General features: G+C 34.8%; 1 protein-coding gene across 1 annotated transcript in view; it reads right to left on the reverse strand.

Moving 5' to 3' along the window:
• Nucleotides 1-27,925, reverse strand: part of LOC145666619 (acetylcholine receptor subunit beta-like 2) — a 699,654-nt gene that overhangs the window by 635,916 nt on the left and 35,813 nt on the right. Inside the window, exon 2 of the mRNA XM_081734057.1 lies at nt 18,191-18,339. Within this exon, the coding sequence (XP_081590183.1) occupies nt 18,191-18,339 (149 nt within the window). The remainder of the gene's footprint in view (nt 1-18,190; nt 18,340-27,925) is intronic.

Genomic DNA, 27,925 nt, shown 5'->3' on the forward strand with positions numbered 1-27,925 from the left:
ACGTGTTTTAAACAACTGAACATTTTTTTACGTATAACATTTTCATTACTTATCATTATTAAATGAACATAATTCTTATCTTCTCATTTAAATTATCTAACATAAACAAAATGTAGCTGCATAAGATAAACTATTCAAAAATAATAAGCCTCATGAAATACACATTGTAATGTCCCTACCACATGGCACTAATAAAAAAAAAGCAGACTACACTCTACAATCTGTGATATGATTATGAAGACAGAAGACGCCATCTACAACAGCCAATCCCGAGATTCAACAAGGAACCCTGAAGATCCGATATAAAAGGAAAAGCAGCGAACATCTCAGCGTCGGTCTCCTCTAGGATTGACCATACCTAACTTCTCCCATTTTGGTCGAGTGCTTCAGGTCGTGGAGTATTCCCTACAAATTAACCCACTCTGGTCGACTGCATCTGGTTGTTGAGTATTCCTAACTAATTAACCTACTCTAGTCAACTGCACTGGACCGTGGAGTACTCCTACCTTCTTCGCTGCATTGGCCGAGGACATCCTAGCCAGCTGCATTGCGCTTTACTCTCCTATCTACTTAACCTTCTCTGATCGGTTGCACTGGCGGTGGAGCTTTACTACAACAATTCCTTAGAAGATACATGATAGGAATAAGGAACACTACTGCGTCTCCGAACGCTCCTTTTGTTAAACATTATCGTATTTAGTATTCTTTATAATAAAAGGTGTGAAGGGACAAAAATCCAAAAGTCTCGCGCACATTGACTGTACCAATCTTGACAAGAGAAATATTACAGTCTTGAAGAATAGGACATAAAAGAAAATTGTAATAAACACTGCAGGCCTAATAAAACAATATATAGCGTACCTGATAGACAAGTAAGAAACATACAAATTATCTAACATAAATGACTGTCTTCCTATAGCTAACCTTCAAGTAACAGAACTCTAAAATGTCATAGTTGTAACTGTAAATACATTACATATAGGCCTATGTAATGATTTAAACTGTAAATCCAAGAATTGCTTGAAACCTGACAAAGTGAACTTTTAGTAATTTTCAAGCTTCGACAAACTATAATAATAATAATAATAATAATAATAATAATAATAATAATAATAATAATAATAATAATAATAATAATAATAATAATAATAATAATAATAATAATACCAAACTTAGAAGCTTCCAGCGTGCAAAACTGTGAAACATATCGTCTATTGCCGAGCCAAGCCTGTCTCTACCCGATCTTGGCACAAAATAAAGCAATTTTTGTTCCTTAAACCATGGGTTACTTGCCCACGAAATTTGGTCCATATATGGCCAATAGTTACAAAAAATAAAGTATCACATACAAGTCGAGCCGAGTCGACAATATCCCTACCGAGCTTAACCACTAAAAATAGCAAGCTTTGTTTCTTTGACCAGAAATAAGCAAACTATGGCTCAAAAGTCAGGTGCGGCTACCCTGAAAGATTCTACTTGGCCCGCGACATGATTCCTAATATGATCATTCAAATAAATTATGGTTACCAGGCATGTTCTTTTACGTGGTTTTCTCAATTTCTAAAATGGTCGTGACGAATTTTGAGGGAAATGAAGTAATGTTCTGTTTTGCGGGATACAGACAACTGCTTCAATTTACATTATTGTTTTTAATAAATTATGTTGACCCACTTAATTTTCTATTTTTATATAATGTGTTCTAAAATCTATGATATATATTGCGTATGCGTGACTTCTTTTACCCTGATAAGAACCACCATCCACAGTCTCTCGACTTTGAAATACGGCCTCTTGAAATTTGGCTTTTTCGCGATTTTGGACAACCCTAGCTCTGAAACTATGCACTTTTCCCCACAGGTCCATATGAACTTTTTCTCTTATTTTGATGTGAGGAATCACCTCTTATAGTTTGTCGGTATAGTTCATCGGAAGAGAGAGAGGGGGGAGTTGTATTTCAGGTTTAGACACGACAGAAAACTCACCGTTTACTCTGTATTTCATCTAATTTCTTAAAAACGGTTCATATGACAGAGAAGAACAATATTCCTTCATATAACGTAATACATGTCCTCAACTATAATAATCAGTGATAAGAACTACTTCCGCAACCTTTCAAAAGTTCATAATATTTTATTTTATGAAGTACTGTTAAATTGGATGACGTGAAAGTATGCATACTTGCTCTACAATATCTCTATATGAGTATGAAAAAAATCTTGACTGACTGACTCACAGAACAACACCCAGACAAAACCGCTTCAGCTGGAAACTTCAAATTTGGCCAAGGCATAGGATTTGTGATGTAAGGTCCAACTAAGGAAGGATTTTTTTTTTTTTTGAAATTTGACAGGGAAGGGGGAAATAGGGTTGGCAATAATTATATTAAAATGTCCATATCTCCGAATTCTCGAAGGTTAGAGACATGAAATTTTATATATATGGACTTCTCATTTAAAATATATAACGACTTATCAAAAAGATAGTCGTAAACCTGGTTCGTTTGCTGAAATAAAAATTCGAAGTGGTAGTATTTCTTTGGCATAAAAATATTAGCTTCGATATTTAAATACCATTAATCTCACCTTTGTAATAAAACTGACAACGTCTATAAACGGTGTTAAACTGGTTTATTATTTGATATAACTTATAATATCCTTTTCTTAAAACTGTTACGTACACAAACTCACTGACTAGGTAACCATAAAACATGTTCATATCAACAACTATCCCATAATAATCACTTACATATATTAAAAACATTCTTCTTTTGTTAATAGGAAATTAACATTCTACTAAGTATAGTGCATATGTATGAGTACTTTCTGCCCAAGGTACAGGTAAATATTACTCAAGCCAAAGTATTTTGTTATATAAAAATGTCGCTCGACAAAGGGACTGAATATAAAAGTCATGAGTAGGCTTGGTTTTATCTTCAAGAACCACTGGTCCGTTTACATTAGTGTTCTTTACATTGCTTATGTCCATCATATTTTAATCGCACCTTGTATATCTATTCATTACATTTTACAATTACATATATATAAATACATTCATAACAAATCTTTCATTTCATCAATATTTATCTTTAATTACATTAATTATATTTATTTCATTATTATCCACTATATTATTAATATATCTTCTTATTAAAATATCGTCGCTTATTTAATTAGTCGTCGAAGAGTGCGATTTCAAAAAATGTAAAGGACAAATGTGGGTTACAAATAGTATTAATCTTTACGGGCGCATTAAATAACAAATAAGTCAGATGTTGCATTTAAAGGTATACATAGTAGCACTAAGATGTTATAATAAAGAAGAATCTTGTTCAAGTTAGTCGTTGAATAATTAGTTTTATAGAATAGAGCTTCTTTTTAACATAATCTTTGACAATTAAGTTTTCAACACAAATCAATCTAATATAAATAATCTTTGCTTTTAATTAATTATAAATCGAATTATAATTCCTCATATTGCTTGTATAGCGAAATTATAAGGATTGTTTTCATTATTGATATTAACACATAATCTTTAAAATAAAAATTTACAAGAATCTATAACTAACATGAATTTAACCTAATTTCAGTAACGGTAATCAGGTTACATTCGAACTTGCATACGGTTCTAATAAAGTACACTGTACTGCGCTATCATGATTAGGTTCTACATTGTGTTGTACATGTCTTTCATTGTGATTTTGATTTTGATATGGAGTGCCATCTCTTGATCTCCAATTACGTCTATCCACGTAGTTCGCTGCATTTCTGGAATTTCGCTCAGTACTTCGATTATTTTTATATCTATTGCTGTTGAGTGATCTGACATCATAATTACCATGATTAGTTAGGTTAGGCGGAGTCCCTACATAACTTTGTCTATTTTGCTCATTTTGATTGCTAGAGTATACTCGGCTTAGGTTAGGTTCTGTATTATTCATACTTCGTATATTTAAATTCCGAACAGGCGCCAAATGATCTGAATTATTCTTATTTTTACCCATTCCTGATTGTGGATTCATGGCATGGTATTGAGTTTCGTAGCATTGGACAAGCATCAATAAATGACTGAAACTCATACACTGTGGAAAATAAGATCTGTTGCAATTTAAATGGAAGCAAATTTCGAATCGATGCTATTATTCTCGATTCCGATTGCAAAGGATTAACGACCTTTAATTCGTTGTAGACATTTACAACAAACTCTACAAGAGATTTGTGCAATCGAGGATTGAAGTGTTGATTTCTAAGGGTGGCATCTCTATTTGCCAGCAAAAAGTCATTTTCATAATTTGCGATCAATGCCGCTTTGAATTCCTCATATGAACTAATGTGATCACGTATTGCTTTAAACCATAAGGAACAAGGTGGGAGTAATACATGGGGTATTAATTTCATATATTGTGATCGTTCGATACACATTATATTGCATTCGTCTTGGAATTTCTCTAAGAAAGAAGTAGCATTCTCATTACACTTACCACTGAATTTGCTCATAGCTCGAATTTCACTCATCTTAACACTTAATTTTACCTTTTTTTTCTCATTCCTTGTTCTTGTTGAGTGATAGTTCCTATCCGTGACATGCTGTGTCGTCACACCATCTATGTTTCGCTCATCAGTACTCTTCGGACAACTTTCTTCTAGTATAATATCTTCATCAGACCCCGGCGAAGGCGAGTTCATCTCTGGTGAGTGGGGAAACTCAAAGCGATCACTACCCAGGTTATTACGGTAAATGTTGTCTTTAGCCTGTAACGTTCTAATCTCTTCCTGAATAGTAGCTAACAACTGTGTATTTACACGTATGTTATTAGAGTTGTTGCTGACCTGGATCTTTTGCTGTTTAATGGAAGATTCTATTACTTCTAAATCTTTTTTTACAGCACAGATTTCTTGATTTTGGTGATTGTGCTTTTCTTGACAATCATCGGATATCCTTTTTAACTTTTCCTCGAACTGTGAGGATATGTCGTTCACCACCTGGACAATTGTCTGTTTCGTTTCATCTGATTTCTGTTCTATCCGTCTACTTAATTCTTCATATTGCTTATTAGATTCGTCGAACTTTTGGTCCATTCGTCTACTAAATTCTTCATTTTGCTTGTTAGCTTGGTCAAACTTCTGTTCCATTTCGTCAAACTTCTGTTCCATTCGTCTGCTTAATTCTTCATTTTGCTTGTTAGCTTCGTCAAACTTCAGTTCTATCTTCTGTTCCATGGTCTTGTTAGCTTCGTCAAACTTCTGTTCCATTCGTCTACTTAATTCTTCATTTTGCTTGTTTATCTCGGTAGACATCTGCCTGAATTGTCGCTGTAAAGCTAACAAGAGTCGATCCTCTGATGACAAACCTGGTGTTACACTAGTTTCACCTTGGTCACTAGTATTTGATTCCTGCTGCATTGCTTCGTTGTCCATTTTTCTTATGATTACCTTACCACTTCGCAATATGGTTAAGTTCTTATTCATTAACTGCAGTATAAAAGTAAATTCAACCTTACTCTTCTTCTTCGGGAACTGAATTTACAAAGTCCCGGGTGAGGTAAACCAAAATTTTTATAACGACTTATCAAAAAGATAGTCGTAAACCTGGTTCGTTTGCTGAAATAAAAATTCGAAGTGGTAGTATTTCTTTGGCATAAAAATATTAGCTTCGATATTTAAATACCATTAATCTCACCTTTGTAATAAAACTGACAACGTCTATAAACGGTGTTAAACTGGTTTATTATTTGATATAACTTATAATATCCTTTTCTTAAAACTGTTACGTACACAAACTCACTGACTAGGTAACCATAAAACATGTTCATATCAACAATTATCCCATAATAATCACTTACATATATTAAAAACATTCTTCTTTTGTTAATAGGAAATTAACATTCTACTAAGTATAGTGCATATGTATGAGTACTTTCTGCCCAAGGTACAGGTAAATATTACTCAAGCCAAAGTATTTTGTTATAAATAGTAAGACATATGTTTAAACGTTTATAGATGCTTGATGTAGAATCGAAGAAAAACGGGTCGGTACATCCTCAAGGCGCCCATACGAGAGTTCAAGTTGTTTGCAAGACTTCTAGTTGAGACGAATTATGTCTGAAAGGTATACAGAAGGAAAAACACAATATATTTCCCACCATAACCAGTGGGTCATTTGCTAGTTTAGATATATCAATATATAACTAACTAACTAACTAACTCTATGGCCTATGGAACCCGGAGGTTCAGTGCCGCGTTCACAAAAGCTCTCCACTGACTTCTATCCTTAGCTAATTGCATCCAGTTTCTACTTTGTATTCCTATCTCTGCGAGATCCATCTTAATATTGTCCTCCCATCTGCGCCTAGGTCTTCCTAATGGTCGTTTTCCTATGGGTCTACCAGTCAAGACTTTGAAAGCGTTTCTACTTTCTTCCATTCTAGCTACATGACCTGCCCACCTAAGCCTCCTAGACTTGACGACCCTAACAATGTTGGGTAAACCGTATAAGCTATGTAGTTCCTCGTTATGAAGCTTCCGCCATTCCCCATTCTCGTTCCTCTTGGGTCCAAATATTCTTCTCAGGATCCTGTTCTCAAATACTTTCAGTCTATGTTCTTCCCTCAGAGTAAGCGACCATGTTTCACATCCATATAGAACAACAGGCATGATTATCGTTTTATACATTTTAAGCTTCAAATTCCTCGACAGAATTCGCGACGACAAGAGATTTTGAACCGAGTAGTAACACGAATTCCCTGCTTTTAGTCGACATTTAATTTCTTCGTGAATATGATTTTCGTCTGTTAATATTGATCCTAAATATTTGAAAGTATCCACTTTATCAAAAGCATTATTTAATATTTTAACGCCTCCACAATTTGGCGTATTACGGTCCCGACGCACTTCCATGTATTTAGTTTTTTCTGCATTTACTTCTAAACCCATGTCCCTGCAAGCGTTTAATAAGATCTCTGCATTTATTTCTACTGTTCTCCTATCATCCCCTATTAAATTTACATCATCAGCATATGCCATAACCTGGTGAATGCCGTTCAACTCTAGGCCCTGGTTGCTATCTTTGATTTTCCTTATGGCGTATTCCAGCACGAAGTTAAATAATAATGGCGACAACGCATCTCCTTGTTTCAGGCCATTTTCGACGTGGAAGCTCGTGGACAAAAATTTTCCTACCCGGACTTTACTTTGGGATTCACTTAAACATATCTTAATTAATCTAATTAGCTTTCTCGGTATTCCAAGTTCTGTAAGAACGTTGTATAATGTTTCTCTCCTAACCGAGTCGTAAGCCTTTCTAAAATCAATAAATAGTTGATGTACCGGGGTATTGTATTCCCACTTCTTTTCGAGTATTTGGCGAATGGTAAATATTTGGTCGATAGTTGATCGATTTCGTCTAAATCCGCACTGATAATCTCCAATAATTTCATCTGCGTATGGGGTCAATCTTGCTAACAGAATATTTGAAAGGATTTTATAGTATGTTGACAGAAGAGAAATGCCTCGATAATTACTACAGTCAGTTTTGTCGCCTTTCTTGTGAATTGGAACAATGATTGATTCTTTCCACTCTTGTGGCAATTCTTCCTTGTTCCAGATAAGGAGAATGAGTTTGTGTATCTTGTTCCACAATTTTTCGCCTCCAGCTAAAATTAACTCAGCCGGAATTTCATCTACACCCGGAGATTTGTGTTTCTTCAATTTCTTTATAGCGGCTTCCACTTCTATTCGATTGGGTTCTGGAATATACGGCTCTGCGGTGTGTATCTCCTTTTCTCCACGCACATTAGTTTTTGGCTGCGTATTCAGCAAATCGTCAAAGAAATCTTTCCATCTATTTAAGAGGCTATCCGTATCGGTGAGAACTGTTCCGTCAGATTTCTTATATATATAATCACGAGGTTGATAGCCTTTCTTAAATTCGCTGATCCCCTTATACATGTCCCGAATATTTTTATTTTTACTACTATCTTCAAGTTCCTTAATTTTAGCTTTCAAAAAATCCCGTTTCTTTGTTCTAAAAGTTTTGGAAGTTTCCCGCCTGATATCTGCGAAATTTTGTGTAGTTGTTTCATTCGGATTTTGTAGCCACCGTAATTTTGCCTGTTTTCTCTTCTCTGCTAGTTTAATGCATTCTTGGTCGAACCATGGTTTGTTCCTACGTATTTCCGCGTGTCCCAATTTTTCTATTGCTGAACTTTTAATGCTATCTCTAATTTCAATCCAAGCATCCTCAACATTAGTGCACTCCGAGTCTTCTAAAACCGCGAATCTATTCGAAACTTCAATCTGGTATTCCTCTCTTACCTGGCTCTCTTCTAATTTCTTTAAATTAAATCTCTCCGTTTTCGGACATTGAATATTACCTTTATTCAACGACAATCTCTCCCGTATTATCGCTACTACCAGGTAGTGATCAGTGTCACAATCAGCCCCTCTAAACGACCGGACGTCAATTATGCTAGATTGTCTTCTTCTATCTACTAAAACGTGATCAATTTGATTATGTGTTTTTCCGTCTGGTGATGTCCAAGTGTATTTATGAACGTCGCGATGTGGGAATTTTGTGCTCTTCACGATTAGGTTTTTGGATGTTGCAAAGTTCACGAGTCTAACACCGTTGTCATTACTTTCCTTATGCAAACTTTCGTTCCCTATAATCGGTTTGAAAATATCCTCTCGTCCTACCTTCGCATTGAAATCCCCTAATAGAATCTTCATATGGTATCGCGGGAGTTGGTCAAATATCCGTTCCACTTCTTCGTAAAAACTGTCTTTTATATCGTCACCCTTATCTTCAGTTGGAGCATGTACATTTAAAACAATAATATCACACCACCGCCCCTTAAGAGTAAGAAAAGAAAGTCTGTCAGTAACAAATTCAACCCGTTTAATTGCTGGTAATATTCGTTTATGAACGAAAAACCCTGTTCCTAACTGGTGATTTTTATTTCCTTTCCCGTAAAAGAACGTAAAATTTCCGGAATTCTCAGATCCATTTCCTTCCCACCTAACTTCCTGAACTCCTACTAAGTCCATCCTGTATTTCTCTAACTCACTCGTTACAGATTTTAACGCGCCTGCCCTATAAAGACTTCTAATATTCCATGTTCCAAATCTCATGTCCATTTTCTTTTGCTGATGTCGTGCCAAGTTATCAGTCCTTGTCCGAGGCTTTTGTGAATGTTTCTGAACAAGTACCTTTTTTTACAGGATGAGGGTGTTAGCCTTACCCAAACCCCCAAGCTGGAGGACCACTCCTAGTCGTCTGTCCGCGACTGCTTATTCCTGAATATAGTATATTCGCAGCTAACCTCTATATCTAGAGGCCTTCTCCTCGATCCGCAACCTGAGGACGCGCCATGCCGTGGTGACAGGAACCCACGTTATATCAATATATACAAAACAAAAATTACACGTTCTAAAAGGATACGATATTTAGTGCTTGAACTGCCCTTGTTTGATTCTGCGTTCTATTTGTGTGATTTGGTAGCAAAAGATTCATAGAGAACGAGATGATATATTAATGGCTTATATAAACGCTAGTGACGTCATCATCTATAGGTAAATTCAGGTAATAAATCTCGTTATAAAAATTTTTATAAAGAAATAGAATCGTTGAAAGTTCTAACGGTTTGAAATGGTCGAGAGGTTTGAATTTCCTGTGAGTTTGGTTTCGAAGGATTAAATTTTGCATAAAATTCATTTTGCTTGTATGTATTTGAAAACTGATTGTCAGTTTACAGCATTGTAAATATATTATTACTTAATATTCGTTTATTATGGTTTTAAGTAGAAATGAATGAAAATGTTTTAGGAATAAGTAAATAACACAAACCCAGCGATATAATACGTTATCAAACTTTTACGTGAATTCATCTCATTTATATCCGATCAATAAACCGAGCAAACACATTGAGAGAATTTAATGGGAAACATATATCGGGGGATACACATGTTTCTATGACTTTAATGACCTCTGCACAATGTCCACAACCTAGCTTTCAATAGCGGTTTCCCAATAGCTGCTTACCACAAGAGTAGCTGGTTGTCGTATTTTGTCAGAATGTGTTTTGCAAGCAAATAATATCAGATATGTAAAATGTGCATTTCAGAGGTTATAAATTTAAACTAAAACTAATTCCAGAAAATATTATTGATATTAGAAGAAATATGATATTGATTAAATCAATATTTTCCAGATATTTATCTTGAGTCCTCACACACAATAATAATGTAAGGGATTCAAACGAAGTCCAGGGTGTTACGTTTAGACTCTTAGTTACACACCAGAACATTCAAGAAATAGGTGTGTTCTTATTCAGGAATCCAACTCTAGTGCTGCAAGACTGAAATTTGTAGGAAAGAAACAATAAATCTAATGTAACTAACAAGTGAAAAAATACCTTGTCGCCAAAATTTATCTTTGATTTGATCTTTATGTTTTCTGTCTCAGACGAACCTTTAATTCTGTGAATGGATATTTGGTCCACATCGACTGTTTGAACATGTATTGATTGACTATTACTTATCATCGATAATCACTACAATAGAACTATCATCAGGAAAACGCTTCTACTTTCATTCTTACTTCTGTTAATCAACGTATGTGCATTCATTATAGGCAATGGTATTTCTTCGATTATTGATCGGTTATAGAGGGTGTTACACAGTGGTGTAATGCTAGAATTTTCTGGTAAGTATACGCTCGGTCGTTTTCAAAAGCATAGCGTATACACAAGACTACTTGGCGTATACGCGTCCCAAAATACGCTCATTCTTTTGTAAATTTATGGTGAGTATACGCCGGACTATAAAAATTGTAGGTGGGTATACGCCCCATTACATCCCTGACAATATTTTGCGAACAGATTTCTCACATCAAAATAAAAGAAAAAAGTTCATATGGTATTGTGCTCAAAAGTGGATAGTTTCGGAGTTAAAGGGTACTGAAACGTGAACTTTAAAAGTTCATAACTCCACTACTATCATAGTCAGGTCAAGACTTCATTGAGGAACTAGTATGTGAACTATCCAAATATCTATCTTTCAGAACCTCCAGTACTTGCACAATCATTTATAGAGAGAATGTTTGGGAGTACTTGATCATTCTTCACCTAGGTCTCTAAAAAATGGTGTGCAAGTACTGGAGCATTCTTAAACATGGATATTTGGATAGTTCACATAATAGTTTCTCAGTGATGACTTGGCTCGACTCGATAGGTCCCATAGTAGTGGAGCTATGAGTTTGTAAAGTTTACTTATGTTACGTTTTGGCACCCTATAAATTTGAAACTATCCACTTTTGAGCACAGGTAGTATGAACTTTTTTTTTTTTATTTTGATGAGAAATCTGTTCCCAAAATATTACGAGTTGAGTTGAGTTGATTTTGAGTTTTACGTCCCGTTCAGCAGCTAGGCTATATGAGACGTGGACCTACTGATTAATGTGGAATCCGAACCACATGAGCTCCCACCGGGAATCGAACCAAAATATTACGACATATTTATGTAACACCCTGTAGATTAATACCGATAAGATTGAACTGATACTCCTCACTTCATTATTTTTCTTTTTTCTCTGTAACTCCCTCTTGGCTTAACAGTTATTGCAAACACGTTTGGTGTGGGAGACCTGGATTTGAATCCCAAAGGAAGCTCATGTGGAGCGGATTCCACGTTAAGCTATAGGTCTACGTCTATTATAGCCTCCCTGCTGAAAGGACGTTAAACTTTTTTTTTTTTTTTTAAGAAAAAATGAGTTCAAGTCAATTTTTCGTCTGAACTCAAGTCAAATACTGTTATTTTCCAGCTCGGTAAGAGAAGGAAGGATACCTAGCGTATGCTACTTTATCCATTGTATTTAAATTTAAATGTATGTTTTTATTCAATATGTAATTAAAGCGAATAACGAACTTTCAATGTGAGAGAGCTACAAAAAATTGCAACAAGAAATACTGATATATATATATATATATATATACTTACGTAATTCTCTGTAATCTTTTCTTAAAACTATTGAATAATTTTCAATAAAAGAGAGAGATCTCCTACCATTCAACCAAATGATAACACTCAATGACTTACTTTTGAAGACAGTGGCTATCTAGCGAGCCCGAATGGCTCCTTTATAAACCGTGGATTTTGAAACCTCTGGGCAGATAGTTGAGATATGTTAAGCTGCGTACATCTGGGGAGAAACCAACTCTAAGCGTAGCCCAGGACATCACATTATCTTTAGCAGAGATACAAGGAAACTGTAATAGCTAGTAACCAAATAAATTGAGCTGGAGAAGTAGGAGAGCTTAAGATGCTGACCACTAAAGCTCTGATGGTTACTTGTTTTTTGACAGACGCACTTAACTAAATACATCGATTGACCCCCGATAAGATGTAGATGACAAGAAGAAGCCAGGAGAGAAATGGATATAACCAAGGTAATTCCTTTCAGCACCTTAAACGATATTTCCAACTTATTCCACAACCTGTGTCTCTTTTCTCACGAAAATTCGGATAAAACTTTCCTTTCATGCCTTCCGCATCGCCTGCAACCGCAGCTTGAGATACCCCGAGAACGACAAATCTTGAACTCAGTACCTCACATCTTAGCCAATCTCCGACTCCACATTCCATATTGTAAGACCTGGAGATTCTTAATCCTAATAACTGAATCTTTTTATTTTCTCTCTAACTCTTACCATATTTAATAATTCTTATTTATTACGTTTTTATTATGCTTAAGGAATTGATTGAACTTTGACTTGAGAACTGCAAGCCTGAAGAACATAAAATTCACACGATTATACAGCAAATTACGTTGCCAAGTTTGATCCTGATTATATGAGTTTATAACGACATCGTGTATCATTGCATTGGTGCATTGGATTACTTCCATTTTTGTATTTTGATTAGGGATAACGGTGCATAAAAATACACAATCTCTCGTGTAGAAGAAGAAGAAGAGAGAAGAAAAGAAATTATATGTTGTTGTTGATTCTAAATGGAAAGAAATAAGATGTAATCTCAATCGTAAAAAGATACCGTAAAACGGGGCTAGTTTGTCATTTAGGGTTACTTTGACATAGAGCGGGGCTACTTTGACAGATGAGCAATTCGTGCTTCCTGTGAGAATTGTTGCATATACTTTCATAGATAAAGGCTGATATGGTGTCCACGGTTCGAATTGCCGGAGGGGATGAGGGATTTCTCCCATTGTATTTCTACCCCCTCTCAATATCCTTCCTGTCCCCCAATATATAATATAATGACTTCTAGATCCGCCACTGTTTATTCCCCCAAAAAATCTGTGCCATTTGTATGTGTGACTATCGAAAGTACAAGGGTGGAAGAGAGTGGATTCAATGTGTCCTGTGCAAAAAATGGGTGTGTGGGTTTTGTAATGGTGGATCAAAAAATCCTCAATATGCTTGTTACGACTGTGATGTTGACGACTAAGGTTTTTTTCTATTGTTACATGTAAAGATAACATACCGGTAGATATGTAATTATGTTAAAAGTAAAGTAAAAAAAAATAAAGTAGTGTAAAAAATAAAGTAACAATGTAAGGTAAAGCATCGTGTATGTTCAAAGTAAAAGATGTTAAAAGTAAAGCTTTAGAAAAACTTGTATAGTGGTGTATAATGATGTACCAGAACAAAATAAAGATTTCGTGCTTATTAAGTATACAGCATACCGTACCTTACACATGACCAAAACAGTTTTTTATACACTTTACATAAATTCATTGTCAAAATAATTCCATACGTTGAGTAACTTTGACCTTATGCAGCAAATACATAAGATGTCAAAGTAGCCCCACCTCCGGGGCTACTTTGACCGGTATTTCTTAATTTCTTCCCGCCAAAACTTACTTGTAGAGACTTAGGTTTAGTAGTGGATGTGATAGCCTAGATACCTATTGTTATGATGAGAATAGTATCATTCATTGGTTGCAGAAAGTGTCTCGTGTACATATCTAAACTAGTCCAAAACCTGTCAAAGTAGCCCCGTTTTACGGTATACGTTGGTTTTATAGAGGTAATCTGCATATATAGTTGTTATAACCACTGAAAAAAGAAAATAAATAATTAATGGAGTCTTGATATTAAAAAGGTAATAGTGATACAAGTTGTCTTGACTGAGTTTAATGTGATTTGACCGTGTTGATATATTTTAAGAATTATACGGACTGTAGGCTAAAATATAATAAAAAATTATTGTTATAAGTTCGATGTATGGTTTCTTGTTTTCGAAAATATGACAAATGTTTGATCGCCCATAATTCGGGAATAGAAAAACGTGTACAACCTATTATTCAACACGCCTTTATAGGTTTTATTCTAATATTATGGCGGCAGGCCCGTATCCACGGGGGTGGAAGAGGGGGCCGCCCTCCCCTAAATTTTTCTTGGCCCCCCTAAAATTTTCATGGAAGGCTTGCAAAAAAATCTCGATTAACTCTATGTGTAAACACTAAGAATAAAATGCAATATAAAAGAGATTATTCCAAGAATTTTTCCATTTTAACTATTTGATGAACACTTCTAAACATATTTTAAAGGAGTTAAAGTAAAGTTATCAGTCTTCTCGAATCTCGATATGAAATGACACAAAACATATTGAAGCAAGTTTTTACGAAAAGAAGGAATATGTTCATAATACATGCCACAGTTGTAATAGCGATCTGGAAGATAAAAGATGAAGTGTGAAGTGCTTGCTGCAAGCCAAATCATAAAAACAGGAGCAGGAACAAAGCGTTTATCTTTTGTCGATTGCAGTAACGGCGGTAGGTTATTGTTATTCTATTGTGTAGTTGTAGTACATACATGCATTGCAAAATCCTCGTCAACAGCAAACCTTAGATTAACTGTGGAACAATTAGTTGTGAATTGAATTAAGAGCTCCGAGTTCCGTTAAAGGTGATTGATTCTGATAGGGTCCAAATTATTGTGGCGTGATATGTAAAATAAGAACTATGGTGGAATATTCACCGAAAAAGTAATGATTGTAAAGACTTTCATATGTTTGCTCTTGTAGAAGAATAAAGTAAAGCTAAATTACCTCAATTAGATGAGTAAAAAATTTGCAACATTTAGAGGAGAAATTAAGTAGCAAAATGTTTTGAATTGTACATGAGGTGGGGGATCCCATGGAAGTAGCTAGTTTTCATATAAAAACGTTGTAAATTGGAACTATTTCTTAGTCGCGTACGCATAATAATGTTGTAATTCAACATGAAAGAAGCAGTGATGCTTTTACTCGGTACTAGATGGATGTACGTTTTACTTAGATTGAGAAAAATCCGTTCTCCGGACAGTGGTATATTGTATATACAAATATACGGAATCCTCTTGCTCACTACAAAAATCAGAATGGAACATACGCTATCCGTATGCTAAATAGGCACTGCCCTTAGGTATTACATCATGCCGTTGCAGGATGTTTGATGTCTAACAGTATATACATATAGGGGTTTATGTTTGTTACCTTCCTCAGCTATATGTTATATACGTCCATTTGTATGTGAGATCCTGTCTGCCCATATTGTTTCATACGGAAAGTATGTATAGATGGAACATTTATACAGAAAGTACTATAAAACATGCGTTTTCAGTTATACGCTTGCTGTACGTTAAGCCAAAAACTACAGAATTTACAAAGGTAATCTACGATATTACGTATGTCGCATACATTTTTTCTCAGTGTAGCTTTGAATAACATTATAATATTTTTTAAAGCTGTTTTGGTATGTTTTCTTGGTATAGCGTGCAGGTGGTTCATTTATATAAAACGAGTTTAATTTAAGATTTTGAAGAAGAACTTAGTATAAATATTTTTTTAAAAAAAATACAACTGTAATTGTAAACAAGGGAATTACTTCAAAGTTACCCGTCCACATAATTTTCAACAAAAAACATAATAAAATCTACAATCATCAATTTCTACTTAAACTTTACTCATTTTATGTTGTTACGTTACCTCGAGGGTGCGAGTACGGGAGAGGAACCACAATTACATATAGAAATCCATTATTAACCTAAAGCGGAGACTGGCGGGCCGCGCGGAGCACGGTTGTGGGTAGTTAATGGGGAGTGCGTTGTTGAGAGGGAAGAACGAGCGAAGCGAGAAGCCGAAATAAGGTGGGATAACGCACTACTAGGTTACTTAGGTTAGGTTATGTCTACTTCGCGCTTACCTTAGTACGTATTTATGTTTGTAGAGCTCTCCTATTTCAAGCAGAAACTCGTGAACGATTGTTGGTGGTCTTTGTTCTTTCATTCATTAACCCATGAATATTCAAAGGATTAACCTCATTATGAACATCATGTTTTACAAATGTTAGTACTGTCAATTCACATCCAGCCCGAAGACCCTGTACACTTGCAGGCATGTTTACTCGAAAATTATCCACAATCCAACCGTCCGGAACATAGAGACAAGTAGTTCCCCCTACTTGCGAATTAGTCCCGTCTTTATAATCGCTTATCAAAAGGTATTGCACATAAATTACGCTTCACTTACATGTTATCAAGCACACAAGTAATCAAATTATCAAATTCTTCTAGGTAAATTTTCAAAATTTTGATAGAAACGGAAGGGCAACTTCGCAAGTTAACCCTAAACAAGATCCTAAGTAAAGTAGAATTTCTTTATTTCACAGTAGATCATCTCTCGTTCTTGGTCTCAATGTTAGTATTACATGTGGGACTATTAAAACATTTATATTTTAATTCTAATTCGTGTAGTTAGTAATACCCATTCAATAAAATTCGCGTTTTTTTCATGTAGATTACAGAATGTTAACTTAATGTGTGTGTGTAGAGGGGATAATAGAATTAAATAAAAGCAAAATATTTAAACATTCAAGAGCAGATATGATGAATTGCTGATGTTACTATTTGATGAACTATAATATGGTTGGCTCGGGCTCCCCCTAACTTCTACCGGGCCCCCTCTACATTTTTGAGCTGGCTACGGGCCTGTATGGCAGGTACCCAAACTCTGCAGAAACAACATAATGTCCCACACGCTTAGATAGAAGTTAAAGTCTACTACCACGTCGAGATTAATCCCAATCGAATTAGTTCAGTTGAATTCGTACATTCGTACTTGACTTTTTAGGGAAAATGAAATGAAGGACGAAAAAATTGTATATTATCAAACATGGGCATATGGTACCTACCCTACAAAGTAATAAATACTAAAGTATACTTTTTTGTTATGGCACTAGCAAGACAATAAGGTTAATGAGATGAAGCTCAAAATTATTAGGAGCTCTTAAATTTTAATTTTTCCTTCACTAGAAAATTGTGAAAATTTGGAACATATAACAATTGGAAAATGATATTGAGCTGAACAAAATTACATCCCTGAGGTTAAATTCTCCTGTGTAGTATTAGAGAAACGAATTTTTATGGTGGTGAAAGGTACGTTGTTCGTTAAAAATAAGAGTTGATATTTTTTTCTCTTCTGTAATAGACTGTTTACTTATATATACTGATAAGGTTTCTTTGTATCACGTTTACTTTTCGATTCATATTTCGAAACAAAAGCAATGTCATATGTAAGTATTCGACGAAATTACAAAGGGAGAGGCAACATATGAATTTCATCAAATACACAAGATTACTGGTATTGCACTGTATCAACTTCGGCTTAAGTCAGGCATGTGCAAGTTGGAACACGATGTAGGCCAGTCACAGACGACATACTGGCATCGAGGGCCGTACAAGACAATGTATAACATTATTACAAGAATTAAATAGAGAAAGTCATTCATCGTACACTAACATCACAGGAACATAACAACACTAATCAGATCATTTTACAAGAGGAAAAAGGAAAATCTAATACTTACTTTCTTACTTTTGACGAATCATAAAGATCAGGGGAAAGGGTGGGAGTATAGAGAAACATTAGTTTCCGTGTTCTCTTCTCATTGTTGCCAGGTCGCGAAAGATACGTCTCACCACTATACGATCGAAGGTTGTAAAAATTTTCAATTTAGTTTAAGAGATTGCATTTTAAATACCGGGTCAGGTGAACCGGATGTTGCACATGGCTGCCCTAAATCTTAGATCGAAGAATACTACACAATATCACTACGTCGAAAAATCGTGAACAATGACTTTAATAAAAATACTTGACTTAATATATGAATAATATAGATAAATAAAGATTACACTTACCACCTCTATCAGCTGGGAAAGTTTAAGTCCCAGCCACACAGTGAGCGTTTTGGAATTATTCTGTACAGGACGAATAAGGCGGTTGTAGTTACTGAGCAGATCATCGTAGAGTCGTTTAGCATCTGGGTTAGCCTCGATTTCTTTCATGCCTAAATAAAGTATACAAATAAATAAAGTAATAACATTGTTTATAAACATTTAATCATCAAAACATTACATTCCTTACAAATAAATTTATTAAATCAGTGATAGTCCTGTCTCTATTTCAAATGTATGTTTTTCTTAAAAGCGAATTTATCCATAAGTATACTCATACAAGCATATATTCACTGATTCACTTATTGATCCACTCATCAGATGTCCAGAACTTTTAGTATAGATGTAGAACCTTGTAATTTCATAAACAATTTTCCTTGTTCTGTACCCCGAGATGTACTGTAGGTAAGACGAAATCTAAAAGAAAAGGAAGCTACTTAAAGATTTTTCGTTCAGATGCGTGAAATTATTAGGCATACAACCTTTAATTTTAATAAATAGTCTCTTGAATCCTATGCCCTATATATATAAAGATAAGATTTTCGAAATATGACTCCTAAGGGATAGAGGGTGGTTTAAAAGTTTGTTTTGTTGTTCTACAAATTTCCGAAAGTATTAGGCGTAAAACTTTAATATATTGTAAAAGTTATCTTCCTAGTATTTAGCAGATGCAGATCCAATAAATTTGCCCAATATTTCGAATAACTTGGATAATTTGAAGAAAATGACCTTCATCTCGTAATATCATTCATAATTCATTTATTGTTTATCCCCCTCAGACCCTTTGTATCAAATATGATACAACGGCTTTAAAAAATTTTGCACGCTTGTCGTGAAAAAGAATGAAATGAGACAAATTTCCTCAACTAAAGGAAAAGCGTCGCTACTCAGATTATTTTTTGTTTTTGTTCCTGGTGCATGTACTACTTGACAGCGCGTGCCGAATTTGCCTATTTAGCGGGTTCAACAAAATGAAGCGGAAAAAGAAAGGTAATTTAAATATTTTATTGTTTTCAACGCCTTTAGTGAATGAAAATTATTTTCAAGAATTAGTGTTTATGTTTCTCTTGATTAACCACTAAAAAATTATTTTAAGACCATTTTATTTTCTTTTATATTTAATGTATCAATTTTGATACAAAAGATCACTAGGCTTTCTTTCAACACGTAACTTACGTTCATTGTATTTATCATTTCTTTACTAATATACCATCTTTTTCTCTTTAAAAACTGTCAGTACGCGTTATTAGCATTTACGCACAGGTAAAGGGAAAATCAGGTAAAGGGTTCAGGTAAAGAAAAAATCAGAGGGTTAAATTCCCCCTTCTGATTAAAAAAAGTACGTAAATATGCAGTTTGAATAAAAGATATGTAAAATATAATCGGAAAATGCTCTCTTTAGAATAAAGTTCGCGGGTTCACGTTGTTTATTATTAACTAACTAACTAACTCTATGGCCTATGGAACCCGGAGGTTCAGTGCCGCGTTCACAAAAGCTCTCCACTGACTTCTATCCTTAGCTAACTGGATCCAGTTTCTACTTTGTATTCCTATCTCTGCGAGATCCATCTTAATATTATCTTCCCATCTGCGCCTAGGTCTTCCTAATGGTCGTTTTCCTATGGGTCTTCCAGTCAAGAGTTTGAAAGCGTTTCTACTTTCTTCCATTCTAGCTACATGACCTGCCCACCTAAGCCTCCTAGACTTGACAACCCTAACAATGTTGGGTAAACCGTATAAACTATGTAGTTCCTCGTTATAAAGTTTCCGCCATTCCCCATTCTCGTTCCTCTTGGGTCCGAATATTCTTCTCAGGATCTTGTTCTCAAATACTTTCAGTCTATGTTCTTCCCTCAGAGTAAGTGACCATGTTTCGCAACCATACAGAACAACAGGCATAATTATCGTTTTATATATTTTAAGCTTCAAGTTCTTCGACAGAATTCGCGATGACAAGAGATTTTGAACCGAACAGTAACACGAATTCCCTGCTTTTAGTCGACATTGTTTATTATTATTGTGTTTTATTCTTAGTAAGTATGCATGAGAAGTAGAACTAAAAAGTTTATAGTACGAGTAATTCACATTTTTTCAACTTCAACCTCGCATCTGCTTGGACTGAATACTGGCGATATGCTGAAGATAATAAATTCCCAAAGAAGAACATTCTATTGTATTTTGATTTTAAACTCACGATTGCGGGACAGTTTATGTACAACTCGAGTCAAATTGATATAGAAACCATTTCTGAAAATATCTATTGTTGAGGATTATGATGTTTCTTCTCTGAAAAGACGTATAAGTGCTTAGGGAGTTCCGTGCGAGGCTTCTGGACACGCCAATGCTCTTTACATGACTGAAAATGCCCAAAATGAACAGAGAAAACAATTAAGATGCCAAATGAAAGGTTGTTCCTTCTTGACATTTGTGCGTTGCACTCAATGCAAAGTATACCTATTCTTCACAAACGACCGGAATTGTCCTATCCTTCACAAACTAAAGAATTGTACGTACGAACATAATATCTGTGCAATTTACTGTTTAAAAATATTTGAAAGAAAATTGTATGTGTGTAGAAAAATATACGTAAGAATACTATCCAGCTTTTATTTGAAAGCTTAATTGTATGCAACAAATAGTAAAACGAAGCTGAAATATCCAATAATGGCATTTAATACAGACTAGTATTTAATAGACAACAGAAATAAGTTTTGTTATTATACTAATATTAAAAAATAGAAATTTTAAAATGAATATATATCTAAATATTATTGTTAATATATTATGTGAATTGTCCTCCTTGAGTCCCAATGTATCTTGTATGATTCATGCCATAAATGCCAACATGGTGGGGTAATTTATTTTAGAACATTTTCTCACTTCAGGAAACCCAAATCTTGAAATATGTGTAATATTATGTGATTTGATCAAAAACTATTAGCTTGGCTCTGAAGAGGTTATTGTGTATCAATATCGTCAGAATAAGAGCACACTCTGAGATGGAGATGAATAAATGAAAAAAATAATTGTATTATATGTAGCTCTTATTGTAAAGTGTAAATATTTTTAAGAACTATAGAAAGTGAGCACCCTTGTCAACTAACCTCTTTATTTTTACAAATTGTGTTAATTAGTCATTAACTTGAATTTAAAACGTGTAGTGATATACAAGCATTTCACTTGATTGATTACAGCAGGGCGAAGTCCAAGCCTTTTCATTACTTGATATCCATAATAAGAGAGGTGGGCTGCGTGGTTTTTTTTTTTTTTTTTTTTTTTTTTTTTTGAGGGGATGGATCACATGACGACCTGACGAACTATTGCTTTCGCGGTGCTCAACGATTGGTGAACTTCGTTCTGGCAGCAGCTTCATTCCTCCTTGTAACGCTGGATCATCGCCAAAATTACTTTCAACGTTTTCATCATCTATGCCATTGTCATTTATCACTAATGTGTTAAACTCATCCACTACAACCTCTTTCTCACACAGCTGCGTTTTATTTTATTCTGTAATGAGATGTTCCTTCCACGTTGAAGTTTTCTTCGAAATACCCGACACACCTACCAACAGCTAACAGATATTATGCACGTTTACATGTCAGCTTCTGCTTCCGTTAACTCTACCTGATCTTCGTGCTCAAATGCTCACACTCGCTCACGCTCGCTCTTCTCGCCAAAACTACTAGTACTAGTACTGGTTTCGTCTCGCGCCTTTACATCCCATGGTCTCACTTTCCACGTGCGCAGGTCCCATCTATTTCCGCTCACTATGGTTCATAGCATGCACATTACACCATACCTCTCTGTATTTTGTAGAACACATTTTACCTGGTTTTGTCTACATTTACAAGCCAACTACCCGGTTCCTTTCTTCCAGTCATGCATACTGTACACAATGAAACTTTTACCGCTGAATCTCATTGTTCCATACACTATTTCCATTTAGGACAGCTTTCCATTGTCCACAGGTTATATTGAATTGTCTGTCCTTCTTATGGTTGTTATATTAATTTTGGTTTTCTTACTTTTCACTCTTTCCAAGATATTCAATTTCACTGTCATTAGTGCCTTTTTTATATTTCGGCGACAATTCAAAGTTTTCTCTTCACTAGTTCCACTCCCTATGGTCCATAGCAGCTTAAATTTTGGTAATCTCCATTGCTTGTGCTACCATCTGCTGCCACAAGCAAAGATTACGACTATGAGAATTTGATCTTTAAGAACATTCTTTCATTTCGTTAAAAGCAAAGACTTATTGTATTAATAGTTTTCGACATATTTCATACGATGAATCATCTATAATAACCTGTATTTAAATATCTGTGTTACGCTTAGGAACAAGACATCGTCAAAACCTAAAAAGATCACATCGTCAAACATAAGGAACGGACAATTCGCCAAACGGTTACATAGTCAAAAGAATCTGTCATTTTATCAAAAAGAAACGTTTGAAGAAAGAGATCGATTCTTTTGACGATGTGACCGTTTTGCATTTTGACAAAGCGACCGTTTGACAAAGTCAGTTCCCTATGTTTGACGATGTGTTCATTCTTTCTACGATGTAACAACGTTGAACTTTTTACGGTGTGTCCATTTGACGCAATGTCCTAGACTCTTAGATTTCACTTGGTAATCAATCAAAGTTCATGTATCTACCGCTGTAACAGTTTATTATGCGTTTATGAAAAACGTTAGGTTCTTATCCGGCAAGTTCCGGAGGTTTTATAATACACACGCGCAAGAGTTCGTTCTTCAAACGCGAAGAATAAGGTTAATTAATTATAAAACCAGAAAATGGAATATAATAGAAATCTTTCCAACTTTTCCCCTTCATAGCGAAACTTTCGAAAACATTGCAAGCAGTAGATATAAAAGATGGGGAAATATGAATATTATAGCAATAGACCCCGCTTTCGCTCTTAGAAATGGTATTTTTGGAGCACACACATTCCCTTAGCCTTAATTAAGAGTTTATACAACAAATGGCATACTTTGAACTTAAGCAAATTCTTAAATTCAGTACTTTTCAATAAATAAAGGGAAATTTCAACATTATAGGAATAATCCCTTTGATCATTGGGACGGGAATTTTAGAAAAACGCTTATACCACGTGTTCCTTCACTTTTAATTAAGCGTTTATACATCGAATTTCGCACTTCTAAATTAACCAAATCCCCATATTGGCCACCTTCTGAATAAAGAAAGGGAAACTTCAATATTTTAGGAGCAGTCCCCAGTTTCCCTAGAGTAATTTTCGAAACGGCTGAAACATGGACTCTCTTAATTATAATCAAGAACTTAGATTCGAAATTTCACAGCTAGAACTTGAGTGAACCCTTATATTCGGCACTTTCTGAAAAAAAGAGATTGAAGTTTCTATATTATAGAAATTGTCCCATTTTCCATTCGAGAGTGGCATTTTCGAAACCGCTAGAACATGTAATTAGTTATTCTCAATTAAGAAATTATATGCCTAATTTCACATCTACAACTGCGTTTCTTGGTAATATTCCTAGTTTTTGGCAGAAAATTCGAATGTCCTCTATCCCCTTTAGGCAGGCATATATCCAAGGGGGTCCGGACTCCCCTTCGGAAACAGAAATGAGATAAATAAGGAAGGATAAAACAACAAGAAACGAGAAAAAGAAGAATCAGCGTTAAACATAAAAAGCTATAGCAAGGCCCTGATGTCTACAAACGACCCTCTGTCTTACACTGCTGATGAGGTGTTAAATGTAATGGCACGAAGAGGACAAGGAGGTTGCTTTTGTAAATATTTGTTAGAGACAGAATGAGAAAGTTATTGACATGTGTTTTACTGTCGGTTCCAAATGGCAAGTTTAATAGTCAGTAGCCAATGATACGCAAACTTTAGCACAGAGCGTTGTCGGCATGTATCCTACAACGACTCACCAAAGGTAGTCGTCAACCCTGGTTCGGCTAATAATATAAGTAAATCTTTAGTGGCAATAATCGTTTACACCTTAAAATATCTTCCGTAATTATGTTCACTAGTATTATCACCTTTTCTACTGAAATTACAAGTCGATGATGAGTATTAAATAATTTATTCGTTGATTCTCTTTTAACGTATATTCACACAAACTGTCTTGCAATCATACATGTTAATTAGGTATCCATAAACAAACTACATAGCAACCAAATATACAATAATGTATATTTCTTACATATATTAAAACATTCTTCTTTTGTTATTTTTAATTAGCATTATATCAGGTATAGTGCTTGTGTAGAAGCACTTTCTGCCCAAGATACAGGTAATTATCAACCGATACAAAGTATCTCGTTGTATAAAATGTCGCCCGATAATGGGACTAAATATAAAAGTTACAAGGGAGCTTGGCTTTTATATTTAAGAACTACTGGTCTGTTTATAATAATGGTATTACATTAATTGTGTCCTTTACATTTTGATCGCCCCTCGTATATAACTTCATTAAGTTTCCTTCATATAGATACATTTATAATAAGTCTTTTATTCCATTAATATTTATCTTTTATTATAAAAACGTCGTCGCTTACTAATATAATCAACGAAGGGTGCGAAGTCAAAAACGTAAGAGGCAATTACATTGTAAAACATAAATCACAATGATTAACAGTTTCAATCATCATTAAAAACGGTGATGTTAACAATGTTTGATCTTTCTAGGGCGCATTATATAGTAATTACTATAGATGATATTTTACGGTATACATCGTATCAATAAGGCGTCATGATACAGAAGAATCTTATTCGAGTAACATATAAAGTGGCGCATGAAGACAGTCGTCGGATAATTAGCTTAATAGAATGAACCTTATACTTAACATAATCTTTGACAATCAAGTTTCAACACAAATCAATATAATATAAATAACCTTTGCTTTTAATCAATTATGAATCGAACTATAATTCTTCACATTAACAAAAAAGAATTAAAATCATTTGAAAATTATCATTTGTTGAAACAAACATGATAAAGTATCTAAAAGTCATAAGGGTTGTTTTCATTATTAATATTAACACATAAATTTGAAGATAAATATTTATAAGAATCTATAGCTGATATGGGTTTAATCCTTACTTCATCAACTGCAGTCAGTTTAAATTCGTACTTGCATATGATTCCAATAAAGTACATTGTACTGCACAATCGTGATTATGTTCCGCATTATTTTGTATATGAATTGCGTCATGACTTTGATTTTGATACGAAGTGCCATCTCTTGAATTACGGTTATGTCTATCCATAGGATTTATAGCATTTCTAGAATTTCGCCATGTATTTCGACTGTTTTTGAGTCTACTTCGATTAAGTGATCTGACATAATTATTGTCACGATTGGTTAGGTTAGGTGGATTCCCATCATATCTTTGCCTATTTTGATCGTTCTGATTATTTAAATTTGCTCGAATTAAGTTATGTTCCGTATTGTCTGCATTACGGATATTTAGATTCCGAACAGGTACAAGGTGATCTGAATTGTTTTTAATTTTACCTACTCCCGCTTGATGATTCAGTGCCTGATATTGAGTTTCATAACATTGGACAAGCATTAATAGGTGATTAAAACTCATGCACTGCGTAGAAAACAGGATCTGTTGTAGTTTAAACGGTAGTAGATTTCGAATAGATGCAATCACTCTAGATTCCGATTGCAGTGGATTTACGACTTTTAATTCGTTATACGTATTTACAACAAAATCAACAACAGATTTGTGCAAGCGAGGATTAAAAGGTTGGTTTCTAATCGTGGCATCTCTGTTTGCAAGTAAAAAGTCGTTTTCGTAATTTGCAATCAGCGCTGCTTTGAATTCCTCATATGTATTGACGTGATCCCGTACTGCTTTAAACCATAAAGAACATGGTGGGAGTAATAAATGAGGGATTAGTTTCATATATTGGGATTTATCTATACACATTATACTGCACTCATCCTGAAATTTTTCTAGGAAAGAAGTAGCATTTTCATTACATTTACCACTAAACTTACTCATAGCACCTATTTCGCTCATCTTTACACTTAACTTTACCTTCCTTTCACCATTTCGTGTTCGTGTTGAGTGACAATTCCTACCTACTGCGTGATGTGTGGTTCCACCATCTCTTTTCCGCCCATCTGTATTCCTTGGATGAATTCTTTCCAAAATAATGTCCTCATCGGATGGATTACTTGAAGAAGAGATAACATAAGGTCCACGTTGTTCTGCTGCGGGTGAATGCGAGGTCATCTCTTGTGAACAAGGGAACTCCAAACGATCATTAACCATGTTGTTGTGGTATGCGTTGTCCTTAATCTGTAACGTCCTAATTTCCTCTTGTAAGGTAGATATCAATTGAGTATTTGCACGTATTTGGTTAGAATTATCTGTGACCTGAATCTTTTGCTGACGAACAGAAGATTCTATTACTTCCAAATCCTTTTTTACACAATTGACTTCTTGGATTACATGGTTGTAATTATCCTGGTAATCTTCAGATAATCTTTTTAGCTTTTCATCAAACTGTAATGTGATGTCTCTCACCGCCTGGATAACAGATTGTTTCGTCTCTTCTGATTTTTGGTCTATTTGCTCCAATCGTCTACTTAATTCTTCATATTGCCTACTTGATTCTTCGGATTTCTGCTGGACCGTTTGTTTTAATTCTTCCGACATCTGTTTCATGACTTCTAAATCGTCTTTTCGGCTTTGTTCCTGTCGCTGTAATGCCATTAAAATTTTGTCTTCTAATGTCAACATTTCAGGTGTAATGGGAGCTACATTTTGCTCGTTGTTAACATTGTCAACAGTTTCATTCTCTACTATCTCACCGATCATAATTTTTCTTGTGATTATTCTACCACTTCTAAGAATAGTTGAGTTCGTATTCATGAACCTTCTTACTGAGGTAAATTCACCCTTACTTTAGACATCGGGATATGAATTTACAAGAATCCCGGGTTAGGTAAACCAAAAATTTTACAACGACTCACCAAAGGTAGTCGTCAACCCTGGTTCGGCTAATAATATAAGTAAATCTTTAGTGGCAATAATCGTTTACACCTTAAAATATCTTCCGTAATTATGTTCACTAGTATTATCACCTTTTCTACTGAAATTACAAGTCGATGATGAGTATTAAATAATTTATTCGTTGATTCTCTTTTAACGTATATTCACACAAACTGTCTTGCAATCATACATGTTAATTAGGTATCCATAAACAAACTACATAGCAACCAAATATACAATAATGTATATTTCTTACATATATTAAAACATTCTTCTTTTGTTATTTTTAATTAGCATTATATCAGGTATAGTGCTTGTGTAGAAGCACTTTCTGCCCAAGATACAGGTAATTATCAACCGATACAAAGTATCTCGTTGTAATCCTTGTCATTGTTTCCTCTCTACTCTAGCCTTACGAGGAACGTATTAGCCGAACTACTTGCAATAAGTGGTGGCGAATTAGCGGGATATAGTGGAAGTCAGGAAATTCGAAATTTCTAGAAAAGTTACTGAATTTTCAGAATTTCTGCTACTAGTCAGGGAAGTTTCAAGTTTTCGAAAACATAGTGCCGTTCTGTAATAGTGTGTTACCATAATTTCCCGTCATTGATTCTCTGCAGTATCAAACATGTTATTTCAGAAACAGTTTTCTACTGCTCCTTTAACTTGTCATTTGGAACAGAAAATAGTTGACGAAATA

Source organism: Thermobia domestica, chromosome 12 (genome assembly GCF_964235325.1).
Source record: "Thermobia domestica chromosome 12, izTheDome1.hap1.1, whole genome shotgun sequence".
Taxonomy (NCBI): Eukaryota; Metazoa; Arthropoda; class Insecta; order Zygentoma; family Lepismatidae; genus Thermobia; species Thermobia domestica.